Below are 21,972 nucleotides of genomic sequence, written 5' to 3' on the forward strand. Positions count from 1 at the left end.
AAACAGGTAAATAGCGCCATCAATATGAGGGCGCAATCCACACCGAGACGGACGGAGAAAGGAAGGAAGGGAAGGCGAGCGATGGAGACAGACGGAGGAGAAAGGCTTTGTGTCATTTACTCTCGCCCCTCGAGCGGGTCACGCCATCTGCCGTGTTCTGTCACTGTGACATCGTTAGAGGGTCACTGACCACGTGCCCTTCTCCTCGGAATTGCGATGAAATGCTGCGTGGAATATTACACGGATGGTAAAGTGATGACTTCCTGCCATCTCATGTTTGTGTGAGATCGTTTGCTTCATCTTAGTTACAACTTCCTGCGTTTCCTTGATGCCCTCAGTGTGCTCTTGGTGATGATGAGGAGCAACAGGAGATGTTTGTTCTACTCTAGCTTCAGTAGCACCGTTTGCCTGTAAGTGAGATAGTGGTTAGAGTCGAGGACCCTCTGTTCTTTTGTACCGTGGGGTTGAATGTTTGCTAAACTGCTATTAGCAAATAAAAACACTTTCTTAAAGTGGCTCAAGCTCGCCACAATATGTTTGAGATTCTTGCTCCATGTCTGAGCCTGGGTTTGCTTTCATCCACGACACGTGAGCAGTGCAGGGCTGCCAGTATCCCGCCTGTGTACAAATCCTGACCTGGTGATCAAATGAGCGCTGAGCACAAATAAATATGAATCTTGTCTTCCCCCCCTCATCCTTGAGGCGCCCCCTAGAGAATGCCGCTCTTTTGCCATGGCCCACGTGACCCACCACCATTGTCTCCTACTTTGTGTTTTTGTCCGACTGATGCCTTCCATGACGTGGTTTCTGGAGTGCTGATGCGGTTCCGGTGAGTAGAGCTTTGGCACAAATGAAAAATGACGTTTTGCTTGATGGTAGCCGTGGTTTTCAAGCAAACTTGCTCAAATTTTACACACATGTGCTTGTCAGTCCCCTAAAGGAGCGTACCAAACTTCATCCAAAGTTACAGTGGGGTTAGGTGGGCTTTGACGAGCCGTGGACACTATGTGTGTGACTAACAACTCGTGAGTCGATTCTGATTCTTAGAGTGACGATTCGATTCTGAATCGATTCTTGATCCAAACCCATTCTCAGTTCACAATCAATACTCTTTTCGGAACCAAGGGTGCCATTTACTCTCCTTTAAAAGCTAGACGAACAGCTCTGACAAATAGTTATATTGCTTTAAAGATATCTGGTTAAGTTGAAGATATGTTCAAGTTACATTACGTAAGCCATTCCCTGACAAACATTACGTGCAGCGAGTAAGTGCGAATATCGTGTAGATTGAAAAATGTCATTTTAAATAATGATTCTTCAACATTTTGAGTTGATTAAGAATCATAATTTTAAAAATTGCGATTTGTATGTGCATCGATTTGCACTGGTGAAAAACGTACCTTAAAGACGTTTTGCACGATGGCCGCCATGTTTTTCAACCGATCTTGCTCAAATTTTACACACATGTGGTGGTCAGTCCCCAAAAGCTGCGTACCAAATTTCAGCCAATGTTACAGTGGGGCGAGGCGAGCTTTGCCGAGCCGTGTACACTAGGGGTGTGACTTGCAACTCACGATCCGATTTGATTCCGATTCTTAGGGCAACCATTCCGTTAAAACCGATTCTCAATTCACAAACAATACTCTTTGAGTAACCAAGGCTGCCGTTTACAGGATGAACTATTCCTTCCTTTATAAGCCAGACAAACAGCTCTGACAAATAGCTATATTACTTTAAAGAAAACTGGTTATGTTCAAGATATGTTCAGGTTATGTTCGGAAGAAAACTCTACACACACAAGTACGCACAGCGAGTAAGTGGGGATAAACCTGCAGCTTGTAAAATGTCTTTTAAAATAATATAATATTTACAGTTTTTTTTCAGCACCCCTGGTGGACACTGGTGAAAAATGTACGTCCCTGAAAGACATCACGTTTTGCCTGATGGCGGCCATGTTTTTCAACCGATCGTGCTCAAATTTGACATGCATGTGCTTATCAGTTCCCTAGAAGTGTGTACCAAATTTCAGCTGAAATGACAGTGGGGGGTTGCATAGAGCGCATTGAGCTATGTGAGAAATTTTCAAGTCAGTCCCACTCTTGGGGTTGAACTTCGGGGTTTAATAACACCGCCACCATGTGGTGCATTTGTCGGGAAAATAACAGCACAGGCAACACAGTCGGAGCGCATGTTTTGACAAATTTTCAACCTTTGGTGTGCAGCTGTTCAAGCGTAGAAGAGTTCCAACATGGGGTGTTGTCATTTTTTCACATGACTGCAGGTACCATGCAGTGGAAAAGCGGCGGTGTATGCTTCTTGGACATGTTTGATGCTACATATACATCATGCAGAGTCTAAAAACAACTGGAGGATACATTGTGCTGGTGTGCGACCATGAATTCCTAGTTTTAATAGCTCATTGGATACAATCGTATGTTTTGATAGCTAGAAAGATCTTGCTGCTCACTTAAAAGCCCAGTCGGCTGTCACACTTGTCAAACCCCCACTGGTATGGACGCCACATTTGAAATGTTAATATAAAGCCTTACATCGGGCGTGAGATTAACTTTCTTCTCCTGAACAAGCGCAACTTTTCCTTCTCCTCAAAAGGTACGCTTCTGATGCAAAGGGCTTTATTCCGGAGCTTGTAATCCTGCTTCAATCAGCTCTTTCTTCCCCCCCTTCCACGTGTAAGGATAAGCTGGGCATTTACGGCTCTCACTGCACCCCCTGCACCCTGCTCTAATGAATATGCAGCAGATAAGCACTTGTAAGACAAATTTCATTCGTTTGACCTTCTTGGATTTGCACCAAAGTGTTTACGGCCACCACAAGTTCACCACAAGTGGAGCGTTTTTCCCTGGAGTTCCAAGCCCGGAGCTTTTTGTTTGTCTCCTGGAGAGCTTTCATTTGGACAGCCCCCCCACACACACACACCCCCACCATCTCAAATTGTCTTTTGACTTTCATTCAGCGGTGTCTGTTTCTTAATTGCCCCTAATTGCTTAATTACAATTTCAAATGAACAATCCTGTAGGTCAGAGCGGGTTCTTAATTGAAGCATCAATCACAATGGGGGGCCTTCACAACTGTCTCCGTTTGATTGACAGGGCATTAAGCCAGCATTATAGTATACTCGGACGTGACATTGTGGTAGACTTCATGGTTGATATTTATGTTACCGCTGCTTCATAACTGTCCTTCACGGGACGCGGTGGCGATGTCACTCTGGGTACGATACAAGTCAAAATCTTCAAACGTTTTGTGGGGGTTTTTGCACACGAGATGCATTTTTTTTTCGTAATATTATGACTTTTTCTCCAACCTCGTTTTGTTGTGTTTGTTACGAATTTTTAATTAATTTTTTTTTCTTTGATAAATAAATTCTTTAATAAATTAAATAAATAAATGCTAAAATCGCTGTTTAAACTTTCTTCTTGTGAATTTTCTTCTCATAATTATGACTTTATTCCCAACCTAAATTTCCAAAAATTACAACTTTCGATGTTGTTTTGTTTGTTTTTCATAACATTATGACTTAAAAAATATATAAAATATATAATAGAATATAATATAATATTATATATTATATTATATAATATATATAATATATATAAAATATATTTCTTTAACTCATTCAATCCCAGACATTTTTCAAAAGACAACCCCTTCAGTAGCGGCCATTTTAGAGGATTTTGACTGCTTTTTTAAGGCACACAGAATATTGTGTTTTATGGTTATATAGACATGGAACCTACCAAAATAAACATTTGACTCCCGTCTTTCATCAGGAAAAAAAAGTTTGTTTGTACCTTTTTCCGTTCTTTACTAATCATCAGTAGAACATCGGTACGTTTCAGGTAAATATCAGTTCCTGACTAAAAAAGGGAGAAAACCAGCTTTTTGTGAAAAGATAAATTTCAAGCATAATGTTCACTTTGACACAAATTTTTACTTTTGTGACAGCTCAAGTATTTAAACAGGTCTACCAACATAAACAACACAAAAAAGGGGTTGTTTGACATCAAAATAACAATTTATTTACAAATGTAACACCACCACCACCAAAAATGTCCATAAAATGTGTAACCGTCTGCACGCTACCCTCGTCCACGCTCTCTCACTTCCTCCTTCCTGTCATGTGTGTTAACTTGGTCCCTGCCGAGCTCTTATCAAATGCACTTCTGCCACCTTGTGGCTGTTTTTAAGGCTTCAAGGTGCTCTGAAGTGTTAATGCATTAGTGGAGATCATTAATTGCATCATCACCTCTTTTTGCCTCTCGCGCAAAACAACGTAAAAGATGTATAAAAACGTTGTTGGGATCGGGGGTTAGAAATGCGTCTTTGGTATTGAATGAGTTCATATTTCAACTTTATGCTACTAAACTGACATTAGTTTTTGTAGCATAAAGTTTTTTATGTTATTCTCCTGAAATTGAAACTTTTTCTTGTTACCACTTTTTTCTCTTAATATTTTCACTTGATTCTTGTAAAAGTGCTTGTGATTTCTCCATTTTTGCTGCTGTTTTTTTTTTTAAGTTTTTGCTCTTAAATAATAATGTTAGAATGCGCTGCCGGCCAGTAAAAACAGCCACGAGCCGCAAATGGCCCCCAGATGACACTATGGACACCACTGATCTAGTCAGTCGGTCGACCAACTCCTCAAGTCCGGGTCCACCGTGTTCTTCTTATTATAGAAAGGGCCCGCTTAACTGGACGTACGTGCTAAAAGCACGACAACAAACTGCCGTAGGCTGACAAATCCGACATTGTCACCCATTCTCCTTGTGTCTCTGGACAAAAACTAATTTGGTTATGCCAACCACATCTTTTGCCGACCGAGTCAGCCAATCCAAGGGGCGTTGAAACGGCTTCCTCTGTATTTGCTTATCAGTGGACTGGAACCATCATGTCGTCATGACCACCCATAGCATAGCTACATGTACACGTGATGGTCATGCATGAGCAAGTATGTTTCTTCATGGTTACAGCACAGTGATGGTTTAGGGTCAAAGATGATGCGGAAGACAAGACGTAAAAACCAGCAGGCTGTCAAAGGAAAGGCTGAAACTTCCAGAAGTGGAAAAATTGGAAGTTTTGGGCATCACCTTGCCAGCATGTAACGTGTCTTAACCCAAAAGTCAGTAGAGACGACAGCTAAGAGTTGGTAAGCACGTACTGAACCTGAGCAAACAATCTATCCATCCCATCCATCCATTTTCTGTACGAGGAGTGTGGTTCTACCCTTGCTCCATGTGTAAAGTGCCCTGAGATAACTTCTGCAGTGAACTGGCGCTATGGAAACAAAATTGAACTTAGTTAAGTACTAAGTAACTTAGTTAAGGTTTATGACACACCGCTGAAATCATTATTTCTTGTAGGGGAAATCTATTAGCAATGTGATCAAACCAGTTTGACCGTCTCCCACTTCTGCGGCTGAAAGGTTGCCACTTTCCGTGCCAGCAGATAATAGTCGATAGCCGTGACTGAAAAAGGGGATAAACATTGAAATAGAACATTCCCCAACCTTTTTCACATCACTCCCTTGCCACCGACAGTATCTGTCCTCTTGTCTTGTCTTAAAAAGGTCAATAAAATGTGCAATGGACGGATGAGATGGGATGAATCTCAAACCGAACTGAGGAAACTTTGCTGTTTTGCTTTTCTCAAACTGTGCATTCAGATGTTGTGAGTTTAATAGTGTCTTAAGAGTTCATTCCAGAGGACATTTTTGTACGTTAACTGTATCGTTCTGGCCCTTTGTTGACATGTTTAAAAGCACTCGCCAAGCGTGATTGCAGTAATGTCGGCACACAACGCAGTAGTCGGGTTTGTGCTCGCCTTCAGCTTCCCCACGCGTCATCTCGGGAGGTGTTTTTGGACTCCTTATCAGATTGGGAAACTGCCATGTGACCCAGTTTCTGCTGCACAATGTCACACCGCATGTTGGAATCCAATGAACCGCAGCTCAAGCACCAGCCGGCAGCACTCATGCATCCCCGGACCATGACACCACCACCACCACGCTTGACTGTACGCAAGATACAATTATCTTGCTACTCACTTGTGTTGCCACTTTCACTTCATTTGGAATTTTGCTCATCATCCACAGTCCTTATGTGAGACATGAACACACGTCTTTCTCCTTTCTGTGCATTCTAAAGATATAAAAACAGCTAAAATGAGTCAGGTATTTAATGCACCTAATGGAACACAACTATGTCGTCTACAAAGCCCGCTAGTAAAACACTTCCAAAAACTTCCAACAAGGTTTTTATGGTTTCATAACCATATACTGTACATGCCGTGACCATGTAGTAACAGGTACATTCATGATAGCATGTAATACTCACAGTATTTTACCATATTTTGGTCATTTTAAGCAGTCGCATTGATTTCACACAGCAACACAGGAAGGAACGTTACTCCTAGCGTTAACAAAAACACAGCAGCAGTTGCGGCAGCTCCAATGTGTAGCGTTACCTTTCGGTATTGGTCTGAGGCGGCACTGCAAGTGAATGTGTGGTGAAGCTAGTCGCTCGCTGGCTAGTAGCTAGCCGGTGTGGTGTGGTGTGGTGTGGTGAGGTGTCACTACGCCAGTCACATAGTCCTGCGGTGTAACAATGTTAATAACTTGGTTAATATGCAGGTCACATTATGTAAATGGGGCGCTGTTGGCAATTTTTCCGAAGGCTTTATAGGCAGGATAGGTGCATCCCATTACGTTCATTCTCTGCTGCCTCTTTTTATCTGTTTTTATATATTTGGGACGCACAAAAAAGGGGAAAGACATTTGTGCTACATGTTTTCACACCACTGTACATGTTGCAGTGCACATCCACAACAGAGTGGAAAATGTTCCATTCCTAACAGTAGCGGTAATGAAGTGCTGGACAATATCGATGTCGTTAAGCAAGCCAATATCGAGCATCTCTTTCTCAGCCATTCTCCTTGCGTCTTTGGCCAAAGTCACATGTCAATGTGCAAACTATGGCTATTTTTGGTTTCAGTTTTGGTTATGTTAGCCACCTCTTATGTCAGCTGGTCCGTGGGAGGTTGACATAAACGGGTTCCACGGTATTTTGACACTAATGGCTGTGTGTTGACTCATTATCAGTGGCTAGTACGTCTAGACTGCTATACAAGCTTGATATTATGAATGTCTACGTTTCTCTGGCGGTAAAATATCGAGTATACTTTAGCATAAATGGTCAAGGCCTATACATGGATCTTCCTACGCTTTACACAAATTCCGCTAAGTTCCATCAATTGTAAGTCAACATACGATCAACAAAGTTGTACACTGACTACTCTAAAGTATGTCCAAGTTTCATTTCTGTAGTATCGTCCCCTTGAGAAGGTATGCTGTCGTAAAATGTGAGGGTTGTACTCATTTCTTGTGAGGTACTGCACAGGCATCATTTTAGGATTAGCTCCTGCACGCAGTCCTTCAAGTATGTTATTTGAAAGCGTCTCATCTACATAATAAGACACTTCAGCTGCGTGTCCTTCCTCCTCCATCTCACCTTCACATCTCCCCTTTCATTCACCCTCCTCCATCTGGCCTTCCCCATCTCCAGAGGCGGGGGACCCGTATGATGATTAGGCTGGTTTCCCCCCTGTCTAGACCGGGCCCGTTTGGTTGAAAGTCCGTCCGTGCTGCTCCTGGCTTTAATGGAGCTGGATCGGCTGCTGTTTCTTTTCATACCGGCCCATCTCCTTCCCTTTTATCTCTTTGTCTCTGTATATTATCTTCTCCCTGCATTTAGTTCCATGCCTGCTCCTTTTTTTCACATTTTCTTTTCCTTCCACACTGTCCTCCTCCTCCTTCTTCTTCCCTCTCTCCTCTGGGGCTCCATCCATCAGGTTGTCGGGGGCTGCTAGTGGCCGACTCCCAGCCACCATATTTCACCGCCAGCCAGCCAAGCAGCTGACAGCACAGCCACCGCCAGGAAATTGCTTTGGCTGTGAGCGGAATTTCAAACACGGGGCGCTCTGCATCACCCGGCCCGCCCAAGAACTGCATCCCTCTCGCGCTCTTCGCACCCACCCCCCACCCCTGCCCCCTGTTCTGTCCTGTCAATCTCTCCACACGCTTCCACACACATCTCTGTGTTTTTTTCCTTCCTTGTTTGTCTTCATGCACTTATTCCCCTCTCTTCCTCTGGTCTCTGCATGGCTCCCTGCCCTCTGTTTTCTCTCCTTGTTTTCTCTGTTTTAGTTGTTCCACCTCTCTGCCTTCTCACCTTCTTCAGCATCCTTCCATCCCCTCTCTGCAAACACAAGCAATAAAGTGAGCTGCTGAATGTGTAATGAGAGTAAGGAGAAGAGTGGCGGTATAGAGGAGGGTGTGTGTGTGTGTGTGTGTGTGTGTGTGTGTGTGTGTGTGTGTGAGAGTGTATGGGTGGCTGTGTTTCAACCTGCACTCCTGCCCTTGTCACAAGCAGTTTAAGACGCAGGTTCCAACGTTTTTGCACGGATGAGAGCGTTTGCTGGTGTATCATCCAATTGCGCTTTTGTCTTGTTGCCTGATAACCTGATTTATAGTCATTAAATGTCACAGCTGTAACGATCATTTGCGATGGCTGCGCTTTATTTTCCTTTCTATCTGCATCAGTGGGGGCTTTTCTTTACGCCGGTTTGGTCCAAATGGATTCAAGTCGATTCAATTAAACTGTTTCGCATGCACGTTCTTTGTCCTATGCCAGGATAGTTCCTAACGGCGCCTCTTTTCTTCGAGCACAACTGTCCATTTCGGCCATATTTTGGGTACATGAATTTGCTTTAGACGTCAGCTAAAGCACAACATGTCCAGTGGCATTTTTAATGAAAAAAAAGATACTATACAGTAATTCCTTGTTTATTGCAGTTAATTGGTTCCAGACCCAACCATGATAAGTGAATTTTGAAGTAGGATTCCTTATTTATCCTGAACCATGTTGTAGTCAATATGTATTCTTTACACTGTATTCTTTACTTGCGTATCTTGCCTGCTGCTGTAACAAGTGAATTTCCCTGCTGTGGGATTAATAAAGTACAAATACAAATACAAATACAAATACAAATACAAGTACAAATTATACATTTTATATTTTCATAGTTGGAGCATAGAAAAACATGCAAAAAACTGAGAAATCAGGAAGGGGGCAAGCACTTTTTCACACATGTACCTGTAATCACATCTACTCATCACGTGTCAAATGCCAGTCTCAATAAATGACTTTTAAAGTGAGATTTAAGAACCGATCGGTCCGTGATAGACCGCAGAGTGAGTGGAAGGGAGTCCCAAAGCTTGGGGGCAAAAGCAGCAAAAGAGCCATCCCCCCATTTTTTGTATCTCGTCCTCGGGACTTCCCAATGTTGTGTGCTCAGAAGAGGGCGGGGCCCTAGATTGGTGACGGACAGTGAAAAGTTCAGCCAAGTATGCCGGAGCGAGACCATTAATGGCATTGGACACAAACAGGAGGAGCCAATGGAGAGACAAGAGAACTGGAGTGATATGGGCGTGTTTTAGAAGGAGTGAGAAGGCGAGCAGCTGCATTTTGCAACAACTGGAGCCTGCGTGGGAGGGGCTGATTTACTCCAGTATGGAGGGCATTACAATAATCGAGCCTCGACCTGATGAATGCGTGAATTGCTTTCTCAGGGGCGCTCTTGATGAAAAGGGCTTTACCTTTTTCAGGAGCCTGAGGTGGAAAAAACCTGCTCTTACTACCCAACTAACTTGTTTATCAAACTTGAGACTGCTGTCAAATATCAAACCGAGGTTCTTCACAGCAGGCGCAAAACGATGAGGGGCCGCCATACAAATTTGGGTTTTCAGTGAAAATGTTCGTTAAGTTATTTGCCTTGGTTTTTCTACAGTATTCCACGTAAAAAAAATTGTTTGTTTGCAAAATCAAGTGCCCAAACTACGCTTTCTGAATCATTACGCAACTGCTCAATAACCCACCATGGGGCCAAAGTAAGTTGTGAGTGCCAGCAATTTGATAAAGAACGTGAGAAACACTATTGAATTCCATGTAGCCGGGATGTACTGGAAGTCTGCATCAACAATACGTCCATCCGTTCATCAGTTATCATGATTTTGCATTATTGTCTGCATGTAAAACTATCATTATTTTCTATAAAAATGTATTTTTTGTTAATGTTTTGGGGGTTTCTGGAACAGAAATCACATTATGCCCTATAAGAAAAAAATTGCAGCAGTTTTTGTACGTTTTGATAAACCGATGTGGGGGTGGGGTCTGGTGCCAGCCCGTGAGTAGAGTAGGCGTGGTCGGGGGAGAAGAATGCAGATTCACCCTGTGCACAATTTGAGATTTCTGGAGTAATTTATGAAACAAATCCTACTATAGCGACCCATCCATCCATCCATTTTCTATACCGCTTCTCCTCACCGGGGTCGCGGGGGTACGCTGGAGCCTATCCCAGCTGACTTCGGGTGACAGGCGGGGTACAGCCTGGACTGGCCGCCAGCCAATCGCAGTATAGCGACCCACAGGGATCCAGTATGATCCAAAGCCCCTGAGATGGGACAGAATGGGTCCATTTAATGAATGATGAAATCCGTACAGTATCAGTGTGTTAAATGTAAAAACAGTTACCCCAGTTGTCCGTTTCGGCTGTCGTGTCTTTCAGTAAGACTTGCCCATGAAGCTTGTGTCAAAAAGTCACACCGTCTTCACCGCTAACCCGCTTGTTTTTGTGCATTCCTGCACCCTGCGTTCCTCCATCAGAGCGTCAGCTTGGAGTTCTACATCGACGTTCACGCCCACTCCACCATGCTCAACGGCTTCATGTACGGCAACGTGTTTGAGGACGAGGAGCGCGTCCAAAGACAGGCCGTCTTCCCCAGGCTGCTGTGCCACAACGCCGCCGACTTCTCCTTCGTGAGTCTCGCTCTCTGTCGTTGTGCAGCGCAACGATGTGTTTGCGTGTTTGTTTGTCGCTCAACAACTGTTCGGTGACTGCATGGTGCACCTGCGCTATCGATGGCAATTTCAGCGCTAATTAGATTCCAGGTCAAATGTAAAAAAAAATACCAGATTTTTACAAGTTTCACATGATTTTGAAATATTTCATCACAATTTACATTCCTTATTGTGGTTATTTTATTATTTCATATGCCATTCCGGTATGTGTGTATCTGACATGCAGCACACAGACCAACCTGGACATCGTATACCTGGATATGTATGGAAATACATTAAAACATTTTTAAATTGACCAATTCAGCATCCAAAGTGACCTTCAAAACTGTGCATGCATTCATTCATTCTCAATAAGCTGCAGTGTACATACGCCATATATTACCTGTGGGCCCAGGGGTCATCTCCCTCCCTCTGTGCTGTGGCCCCCTCTTGTCCATTCAGCACTATACCCACAATGCACTTCTGCAGCAGCACAACACAATCATGGCAAACTCCCACTGGCGGCTGCCTTCAGTTTGCATTTCAGCAAGGCAGCTCAGCAGAGTGACAGTTAAAAGAAACTTTTTTTTTCTCGCCCCCACGTGCTTCCCAAGACACCATCAACATTGTGTAGTATAGCTGACGCCCCTCAAAGAGATGTTTTTTCCCCAGCCCTCTGTCGACATTGTGATGACTTTGTACAAAGTAAATAGCCATTTAGAGTACACGATGCACATGCACTATGGGAGGTACCAGTCGAAATGAATCTGATGAATGTTGGGCTTGTATAGTCCCATCATAAAACCCTTAACCAAGTCTTTAGAGGCTCAGGTTTTGAGTTACCGTAATTCCAGTGTATAAGCCGCACGTGTCCACGTTATAAAGTGGCATATTGTGGCCTGCACGGGTCTGCGAGGACCAGTCAGCTCCTTATTTGACAGGAGCCAATCATGAGCTTCGAATAAACTCACGATGAGCTTGGCAACCTATTGGAAATTGCAGGAGGTCATGACTCAATATAACAGTCACGGTTTCATCTTACAAACATTAAAGTCATCACACGGCAACTAACACTCAAACGCTATACCTCAGAAATATAGAAACATTTATCAGTATGAGTTTTATGTGAAAAAAAACAACATTTTAAAGTGTTCCCATAATGCATTTGCGTTTGAGAAAACCATTTCATTGGGGAAGCGCACAGAGTGCATCGAGAATGGATGCAAGGCTGCTTCTGTCCACCAGAGGGAGCCAGAGGACCCAGGAGCCCAACGCAAAAAGAGGGAAGGTGACGTCATTGCAGCGCCCCAATTAATAGGTTGACACAATGCCTTATGGGATACCTTTAAAATGTTGGGTTTTTTTCATTTTAAAGTCATATTGGGACAATTTTGTATATTTGTATATACACCTGTTAGTATTAACTTGTTGTGTGCTGAATTTAGTGCTGTTGTCAGACTCTTATGTTGTTATACTGGTATATATAATGACCTCCACTGACTTCCAACGGGTTGACAAGCTTTTTGCGAGTGCACTGATAGCTCGTGATTGGCTCCTGCCAAAGAAAGAGCTACTGTTTCCTCACTGACTCGCGAGCGGCACAGTACTTAAGCAATCAGTAGTAGTTCTGAAGTAAAGGAGATGTCGCGAGATGAGAACTGAGCCATAAATTAGACGTACCGCTGTGTAAGCCGCAGGGTTCATAGTTTAAGAAAAAAGTAGCGGTTTATACCCCGGAATTCATGGTAGTTATGAGGGAAAGATGTAGATTACAGATGGTTGGTTCTAGTTTTCTAGTTCTAGTTTTCTTATACATTGTATGCATGCATTGCATGAGCTATGGTGCCTTAAAAATAGCAGACTAGGATTATGCTCCTGGAAATAATGAGAACACACATTTTTATCGGTCCCATTATTGGGACTAAAATAGTTTTGTAATTCTATTTTAGAATTCTGTTTGGAATTAAGTTGCACAAAAAAGGCACACACACAAAATCCAATTTGATTTCCATCACGGTCAGATTTTGTGGGGGTTTTTTAACCACACAGTGGATGCTGTGTAGATGTCATTATTATCATTGCACGTGTCGATTAGGTCTAATAGCTCAGTGCATGTATCGGTACTGGTACGGGTACACTTAAATACGACTGATGGAAAAGTACTGGATAGATGCATTGCACAAGCTTAACTCTCACATCTACACAAACTTAACTTTCACTTTCTAGAGGGCCGCTGCAACTGCTATGTAGGCTTTGTGTACTTTCATTCTGTGTTTCATTAAAATTGTGTGATCATTGACTACTTCGCTGCTAGCAACACGGCCCATAGAACCTGCAAGAAAGGCTAAAGAAAAGCAGTAGCCTTTACAGCCGCAAAATAGGCCGCTTTTCCTGTAGAAAACACATCTTATTCACTACAAGTGGATAAATTTTTATAAATACAGTACATGATAGTACAGGTAAAATGTCAACACACACGTGCCACAGTTAAAAAAAAAACACACAATTTTTATATGCTTATGTCTTTATTCTTCACTGATAATGTTTTTTGTCGCACTTTGCGTGGCGGTCCTTGAACGGTGCATATTTGCTGCAAGACTTACAGTGGTGTGAAAAAGTGTTTGCCCTCTTCCCAATTTCCTTTTTTTTTGCATGTTTGTCACACTTAAATGTTTCACATCATCAAACAAATTTAAATATTAGTCAATGACAACACAAATCAACATAAATTGCATTTTTTATTATTATTATTATTATTATTATTATTATTATTATAAGTTTTATATTATTATATGTTTTTATTATGAAACTTTTTATTATTAAGGGAGAAAAAAAATCCATGACCCTGTGTGAAAAACGGTCCTGAAGCAGCCCCACACCATCACACTACCACCACCATATTTTACTGTTGGTATGATGTTCTTTTTACTTTTACGCCAGATGTAATGGGACACACACCTTCCAAAAGTCCAACTTTTGTCTCGTCAGACCACAGAGTATTTTCCCCAAAGGTCTTGGGGATCATCGTGATGTTTTGTGGCAAAATTGAGATACGCTTTAATGTTGTTTTTGTTCAGAAGTGGTTTTGTTCTTGGAACCCTGCCATGTAGGTCATTTTTGCCCAGTGTCTTTCTTATGGTGGAGTCATGAACACTGGCCTTAACTGAGGCAAGTGAGTCCTGCAATTCTTTTGATGTTGTTGTGGGGTCTTTTGTGACCTCTCGGATGAGTCGTCGCTGCGCTCTTCCACTCCCTGTGGTTCGCTGGAGTCCCAAAGCTTTAGAAATGGCTTTATAACCTTTTCCAGACTGAAAGATCTCAATTAATCCCAGTTAACTTATGTTTTAACGGGGGGGTATCACTTTTTCACACAGGGCCATGTAGGTTTGGATTTTTTTCTCCCTTAATAATAAGACGTTGCATTTAAAAACTGCATGTGTTCAGTTGTGTTGTCATTGACTAATATTGAAATTTGTTTGATGATCTGGAACATTTAATTGTGACAAACATGCAAAAAAAAATAAGAAATCAGGAAGGCGGCAAACACTTTTTCACACCACTACAGAGTGACTCCGATTCCATCTGTTCATGGATCATCTTAAAATATCGTTCTATAATTTCAAATGTGTGTTTAAGGCATATGTTTAGGGCTGAAACCTGGATCGTGTTGCGAATGAACAACGGCAATTGAAGAGACACGGGGAGGGCTTTGGAGCTGAATCAAATTTAATTATTAATACTTTTATTGCAAATGTTGATCCGAGATCGGAGGTAAACTTCAACAGGAGCAAATGTTCTGGTCTTGAACGCACCACCTGCCTAATAGACAGCTTTCTTTTTCTCTTCTCTTATTTCAGTCCAACACTTCCTTCAACCGTGACGTGGTGAAGGCCGGCACCGGCAGGCGTTTCCTGGGCGGTCTCCTTGACGACACGTCCTACTGTTACACCCTGGAGGTGTCTTTCTACAGCTACATGACCTCTGGCAGCCCCTCTCCCGTGGCCTACACCGAGGAGACATGTATCCTTCACGGTATAGAAAGCAACGATGGTGTTGATGCTTCACCCAAATGACAACACATGTGTCAGGTCATGTGCGCGCACCACAAACGCCGTGTTGCTCTTTTGTCTCGTCTTGTCGTGACAGGGAAAAAGGAGATGCGATAGCGGCGTCTATTGATTTCATTTACAAAGCAGACAGAAGAAAAGGGGCCTGTGTACTCAGGTGGCGCTTTGATTGCGCTCAACAATAGAACAACGAGCCAAACGACATTCCTGTCAACTGCAGTCGTTGAGCATCATGGCTGCTGACGTTTTTTTTAATGGATGGGGAGGATGTTTTTCCTTCAGCTGACCTTCTCCAGACTGGAGTGCTCCCCAGAGCTGGCCGATGGCGGTGGGATTTTGGCGAGTGTGTGAGAAGAGGCAGTTTTAGAGAGCCGTGATAAGAAGCGTATGTGATGGAAAGTGGTCCTTCCTGCACACCTCCTGCAGGTGGCGGATGAGGGGGATGGATGTAGCCCTAGTGCTCTCTAGTGGGGAGAACGGACACTCCTGCTTTACCACACAGAGGGCTTAGTGGATGCTGCCGTTACAAAGATCATAAATGCAGGGATGAATTGACTTCAATTGCCTGACTGGTGATCAGTCCAGGCTGTGGCTCAGCCTTTGCCCTAAAGCGGGCTGGGATAGGCTCCATCTTTATTAGCTTTGCCCTGTAAAAGAAAAAAAATGATGGCAGGAGTGTAGAGTTTGATGTACCTCCTGCTGAATTTGCTGGTTCTATGGTTAACATCACCGTTTCATGCTCATGCCTTTGGTGCTGCAAGTGTGTTCTGTATTTCTTCTGAAGGTCAAACGGGCAGCAGGGAAGTCAGCCCCGGGTGGGTGGACTCGCCTGATCTTTTTTTGTTTCCCGCTCAAGTGTGTGAGTTCATTTATGAAAAGGGGGAGGGTCACGACAAGGCGGGTGTCCCGCGTGGTGTGGGGCGGGCTGCACGGGGACCCGGTGCAGACTGGAGATTGGGGTCAGGCAGGTTGAAGGAACCAACCATGTCGCTTTTTACGCCCCGGCAGTCTGCTCGATGGAGCGTGCAAATCATCAACAGAGACCTTTAGCACCCGGACCCCTCCCACTGCGCCCCCCCGTCACCCACACGCACACACACACACACACACACACACACACACACACCTTTCTCACCTGGCACACACTTGCACAGTAATCTATGGACAAGCTAATAAGTGGCAAATAAATAATAGCCTCCTCCACTCGTGCCTTCACCGTCCTCCAGAAGTGGCCTCTTAACACTTTCCACAGTTAAAGACTTTTGTCACAGTTTGAAAGTGTGTGTGTGTGTGTGCGTGCGCACATGTGCATGTGTGTGTGTTCCACTCATGTCCTCCTCTCTCCTCCAGTCTGTCCTTTCCTCTCATCTCATCACCCACAACATAACAGCTCATTATATCATCTAGTCAAGCTGAGAATCCTCTTCTCTGAAACAGCAGGGACAACCTCTATTCTGTCTGCCTTCTCTTTGTCCTCTAATCATACCACACCTGTGTGTGTGCGCGCGCGTGTGTGTGTGTGTGTGCATCTTCTGTGTGTGTACACCCGTCCCTCATATAGCGTCTGAATAAATGAGTCATTGTGCATTCATCCATGTGTCAAAATGCAAATAAATCCACTCGTGTGAATGTTTGTTCGGTTCAGAATTTGACCAAAATGAAGACACATCAGGTCAGTGAGCATCCAAAGCGGGGGTGTCCAAATGTTTTCTACTGAAGGCCGCATTTAAAAAAAAAAAAAGATAATTTATTCACTTTTTTTAAATTGTATGGCTTTTTTTCACTTCTTTTTTCACTTGAATGACTTCAGCTTCATGTGGTGGGTAAGACAATGGCAGTGTTTATTATACAGCAGTTCACGTCTTTTTTACGCGTGTATGGCTTTAACGATCCACTTTGATGAGTGCCTCAGTGATGGCCGTGTTTGTTATACAGTGGTTAACTTCTTTTTACACTTTCGTGCATAAGTCACGAGTAGTATTTATTATACAGTCGTCCCTCTTAATTGGTTCCAGACCGTAATAAATGAATATACTTGTAGGATTCAATGTTAATAAATGGAATCTTTTCATAGTTAAAACATAGAAAACCTGTTCATGACTTTCTAAATACTGTATTTAACATTATTAGAGCCCTGTAGGCATGAAATAACACCCCTATAGTCACCTTTACGCTCCTGTTATTCATTGGTGACAACACATTCCTCAACTCTTATGCTGCAGGGACTCGAGACGGCCGTTAGCTAGCGAGCTAGCAGTTAGCCTCAAATTTATTTTTTCTAAAGTTAAGAAGCCAAAAACTTACCACTTCTACAAGGAATAGGAGGAGAACTTTTTTTCACTCTATCATGTGGGACATGCCATGGCTGACTTGTTAAGGTGTTAAGGTAATGTAATGTAAGGTAATGTCTCAATGTTTTGTGTCATTACTGCCGCCTAGTGACCGGAAAACTACATATCACTTGTATTTCAATGTGTTTTGACTAATCATAGACCATAGTCCACCACGAAACAGCTATCATTGATTCGTTAAGAGGGAGAGATAATCAAACCACAATATTGTAGAAATAGTAAAAATTGCATCGCTACATCGCAGTAGAAATTTATTCATTAATGACTGCTGTTTTGTGGTTGAATATGGTCTATTGTTAGTCAAAGAAAATGCATATTTAAGCAAATTGTACGCATTCATGGCCTAAATTAAGCATTTCCAAGCATAAAAATGGCTAAATGAACGGAAATTCAAATATAAGGCATTCAAAAGAGGTGATACGAAGCGTAATACAGTATCTGTGACCTGTGGTGGAGCCACAAATTTTTCATTGGGGTGACCAAGGTGAGACCATTACTCACACAGGGGTGGCAATAAGTCGGTACCTGAATTGTCTAGATGGCCAGTGGGGTGAGAGTGACCCCGTAGCTCCGCCACTGCTTTTGGACCGTCTTTTGGACGCGTGTGACGTCAGCTAGCTATAGTTGACTGTTAGCTGAGTGCCAGCAGCAAGTTAGCAGTGTAGAGAGTGGCCGACAGCAGCTCCTGTGTGAATGTTTACTGCATGTGTTCTCTACTTGTAAATAAAGCGATTCAAGGGCATCGTGAGTCTCTCCTTAGCCACAAACAGCAGCAGTAGAGTACGATTCTACACTGGTCTCTAGGTGTCTGCAATGTTAATGAGACAATAGCCACCAGGAAGTACACTGTCAATGCTAACGTGTGAGTCCATGTTATCTTATTTATGTCTAAGATGTGTTATTTTCTATTATTATGTCTATTATATTGGGTAATACAAGTATAAATCTGACTACAGGTGTGTTATTTCACGTCTATAGGGCTCTAATAATGGCAAAACCATATTTACAAGGTTTTCTATGCTTTAACTACCAAAATATTCCACTTATTAATATTGAATCCTACTTAGTGGAAATTCACTTACTGCGTTCGAGTCTGGAGCCAATTAACCGCAATAAACGAGGGACGATCGTGCAGCGGTTCACTTCTTTTTACACTTGTATGACTTTAGCTTCAATGAGTGGGTAAGTGATGGGCCGCATTTGCCGTATTATACAGCGGTTCACTTCTTTTTACACTTGTATGGCTTTAGCAATCCACTTCATTGAGTGCATAAGTCATGGGTGTATTTATTATATGGCGGTTAACTTCTTTTTACACTTGCATGACTTTTTTTATACAGTACAGTACAGCGTTCAACCTTTTTCTACACTTGTATGACTTCAGCTTTATTCGCTGGGAAGTGATGGGGAGCATTTCTGATACAGTGGTCAACTTCTTTTTACACTTGTACGACAGTAAAAAGCGTTGCTTAAAATGCTTCCCGTACAGTTGATTGTTTTAGGATGGCGCCAGTTTGACCCTGGAACGGATTCTGACCTTTCTGCGCGGTTTTTCGACGCTTCTGTGAAATTCCGTGTGCAAGGTGGTGGAATGGATTGTCATTGGGAAGATGTGGGATCAAAACTCATCTTTAAAGTCCTCCGTTGGTGTGTGTGTGTGTGTGTGTGTGTGTGTGTGTGTGTGTGTGTGTGAGTGAAAACTTGCCCAAACTTTAAAGTATATTTCCAGGCTTCTCCATGGAAGATCTTAATGGTGTTGTCCTGTCCTTCCCATGAAGCCACACACACACACACACACACACACACACACACTCATTGTCAGCTGACACTCAAGACGTGCGCCACACAACAGTGGGAAGCCATGAAATTGTGGAGCTGCCACAGGAAGGCACTATGCATCACTGCACCTGACACCCAGTGGAGGGGCTGTGACAGGTATGCAAATGATATAGCTTGGAGGCAAATATGCTTCACTTCCACACATCACACACATCATCTCACACAGACACGCACCAGTGGAGGAGCTCCTCACGCACGCACAGATTGCCTTGACGAGGTTTGGATGTTGGAAAAGATGCAGAAAAACATGCAAATGTGTTGAGTTTGGTCATGATGACGAGGAGAAAGGAGAGCGTGAGGGAAGGTTAGGCAGACACAAAGGGTCGGAGTGGAAGGAGAGGAGCCAGTGAGGTGGAAGTGTCAGCGTGATGTGTGTTCACTGGAGACGACGCAGCATGAGAGCAGGGATGCTGCATGCAGCTCGTCACAGCCGCCAGAGGGGGCGACACCACGTGTTGTTATGTAACATCGCATTGAGGAAGAAAGTAAACACCAGAGGTGGCCGATGCCGAATAATTACAAGGCCATCATCGGCGATACCGATACTTTTCACTGGGACATTTGTCCACATCAATTTAGTTGATCACGTTTATAATCAGAACAAAACAAATATTTTAGGCAAGCAAAAAATATTTGTCCCAACACACTTATTTGTAAACTAAAAAAAATAACAATAATGTGAGATTTTTGAGAACACATTTTTTAAATGTACGACTTTATTCTCGTAAATTTACGATTTTTGTCTCCTAAATTCACAAATGTTTTACAAAAAAGGTTTTTAAAAAAAGTCTGAAATTTACGAGAAAAACAAACGCAAATTTACAACTTTATTCTCATAAATTTACAATTTTTTTAGCGTACATTTACAATTTTTTTATTCTCAAAATATCATTTTCAATTTGAGACTTTTTTTAAACTTTTTTTGTTTAAAAAGAGTCGTAAATGTACAACTTTTTTGTTGACTTTCTTGTAAAAAAAAAAACCTCATAAATGTACAAGAAAAAAGTCATAAATTTACGAGAAAAAAGTTTGTTTTTTACGAAAATGTCATAAATTTACAAGAAAAAAAGTCATAAATTTCCGATAAAAAGGTTGTAAATGTATGACTTTATTTTAATACTCTGTCTTAACAGGCATTGCCTGAGACAGCTAAGAAAAGGAGGGAACTTATGTGACCTTTGGCCTTGGGCAAAGGTAATATTACGACTTTTTTCTCCTAAATGTATGATTTTTTTCTCGTAAATTTACGAAATTTACAAGATCATTTTGTAAATTTATTTAAAGTAAAGGCGAAAGTTTATGAGAAAAAAAGTCATAAATTTACGAGGAAAAAATATAAAAGTTGTAATATTACCTTTGCCCAAAGCCAAGGGTCACATAAGTTGCCCCTTTTCATAGCTGTCTCAGGCAATGCCCGTTACGACGGAGTATTAAAATAATCTATTAATAAAATCGTAAATTTATGAAAAAAAAGTCGTAACTTTATGTTACAGGAATTGCCTGTGACAGCTATGAAAAGGGGGGACTTATGTGACCTTTGGTTTTGGGCATGTGGAGGGGGCGGGGTAAGGAAGGCGGAAGTGAAAAGGGCTAGCCATGCTAATCTGTTTGTGTTCAACTGCTGTGTTTTGCTGCCACGTTATAAATAAAAGCCTGAAGCAAGCTATTTTCCCTCTGACACGTAATATTACGACTTTATTCTCATACATTTACGACTTTATTCTCGTACATTTACGACTTTTTTCTCGTACTATTGCAACTTTATTCTCGATATCTAGGATTTTTTTTTGTATGTGGCCCGAGTACGTCATCGGCAGTAGATTTGTATGTCAGCGAGTATTCACAGTCATCCAGGCCATTGCATTTTCAGAGCGTCTTAGAAGACGTTTCACCTCTCATTCAAGCTCCTTCATGCTCAAAGACTAGATAGGACAGCTCTAGACAGATGACAAGTTGTTTTAAAATGCGTTATTGAGTTGAAATCTTGGAAGTGCGAGTGTTCATGTTTGTTCCTGATGTTTTTCAGAGTGGTAAATACCTATTGAGGACAAAAGCGGCCTTTTCTGCGTAGCTTTATCCTCTTAATTAGTCATCGATAATTAGTCGCCTGTGTGTCACTGCAGTGACAGCAGCCGTCATTGACCTTCATTGACGGCTCCAAAGTCCCCTATCTTGTCACCTTGTTAAATCTCGTCCGACCGGGATGGCGTTGTTCTCCTTCTTTATCCGTCGTGCCACGAGGGGGCGGGGGGGGGGGGGGGGGGGGGGCCTTGTCGCCTGACCGTCACCTTGTCTGTCTGTCTGCCAGGACCCGGCGCGGGGGGACGTGATGGCGAAAGCCGCTAAATGCCACGCTGACAGTAAATAGCTACGGTAAACAAGTCGTGACGTCCCCGACGCTGCTGCCGTCGTGCTCATCAGCACGCAAGCTGCCACGCGTCCTTGAGCCGTGACATTGACCTGCTACGATGCTGAAGAATACAGCCTCCTCGCTGGTCACAATATTAGGCACACACGCGCATTCTAATGAGAGCCAAGATGAATGAATAATGTTCCGTTTGCAATCCACATATAAACCCAAGCCCTTACCCGCCACCCCCCGCCCAAAGCAGATCAGCAAAGAGGGCGGATCGCCCTTGAGGCCGCCCCCACAAGAACTCCTTTAGCCGCAGGATTGGGTCTCTGCTTTTTGTAGATGATGTGGTTCTGTTGACTTCATCGAGCCATGATCTTCCATGGCTCTCGCCTGGAAAAGGGTGGAGTGCCATCTCCGGGTCGGGAGTGAGATCCTGCCCCAAGTGG

At 42.9% G+C, this 21,972-nt stretch overlaps 1 protein-coding gene across 1 annotated transcript in view; it reads left to right on the forward strand.

Moving 5' to 3' along the window:
- Positions 1 to 21,972, forward strand: part of LOC129188499 (cytosolic carboxypeptidase 6-like) — a 371,608-nt gene that overhangs the window by 343,643 nt on the left and 5,993 nt on the right. The window contains exons 10-11 of the mRNA XM_054789109.1: positions 10,740 to 10,892; positions 14,771 to 14,933. Of these exons, the coding sequence (XP_054645084.1) occupies positions 10,740 to 10,892; positions 14,771 to 14,933 (316 nt within the window). The remainder of the gene's footprint in view (positions 1 to 10,739; positions 10,893 to 14,770; positions 14,934 to 21,972) is intronic.

The sequence above is a fragment of the Dunckerocampus dactyliophorus genome, chromosome 10 (genome assembly GCF_027744805.1).
Source record: "Dunckerocampus dactyliophorus isolate RoL2022-P2 chromosome 10, RoL_Ddac_1.1, whole genome shotgun sequence".
Lineage (NCBI taxonomy): Eukaryota > Metazoa > Chordata > Actinopteri > Syngnathiformes > Syngnathidae > Dunckerocampus > Dunckerocampus dactyliophorus.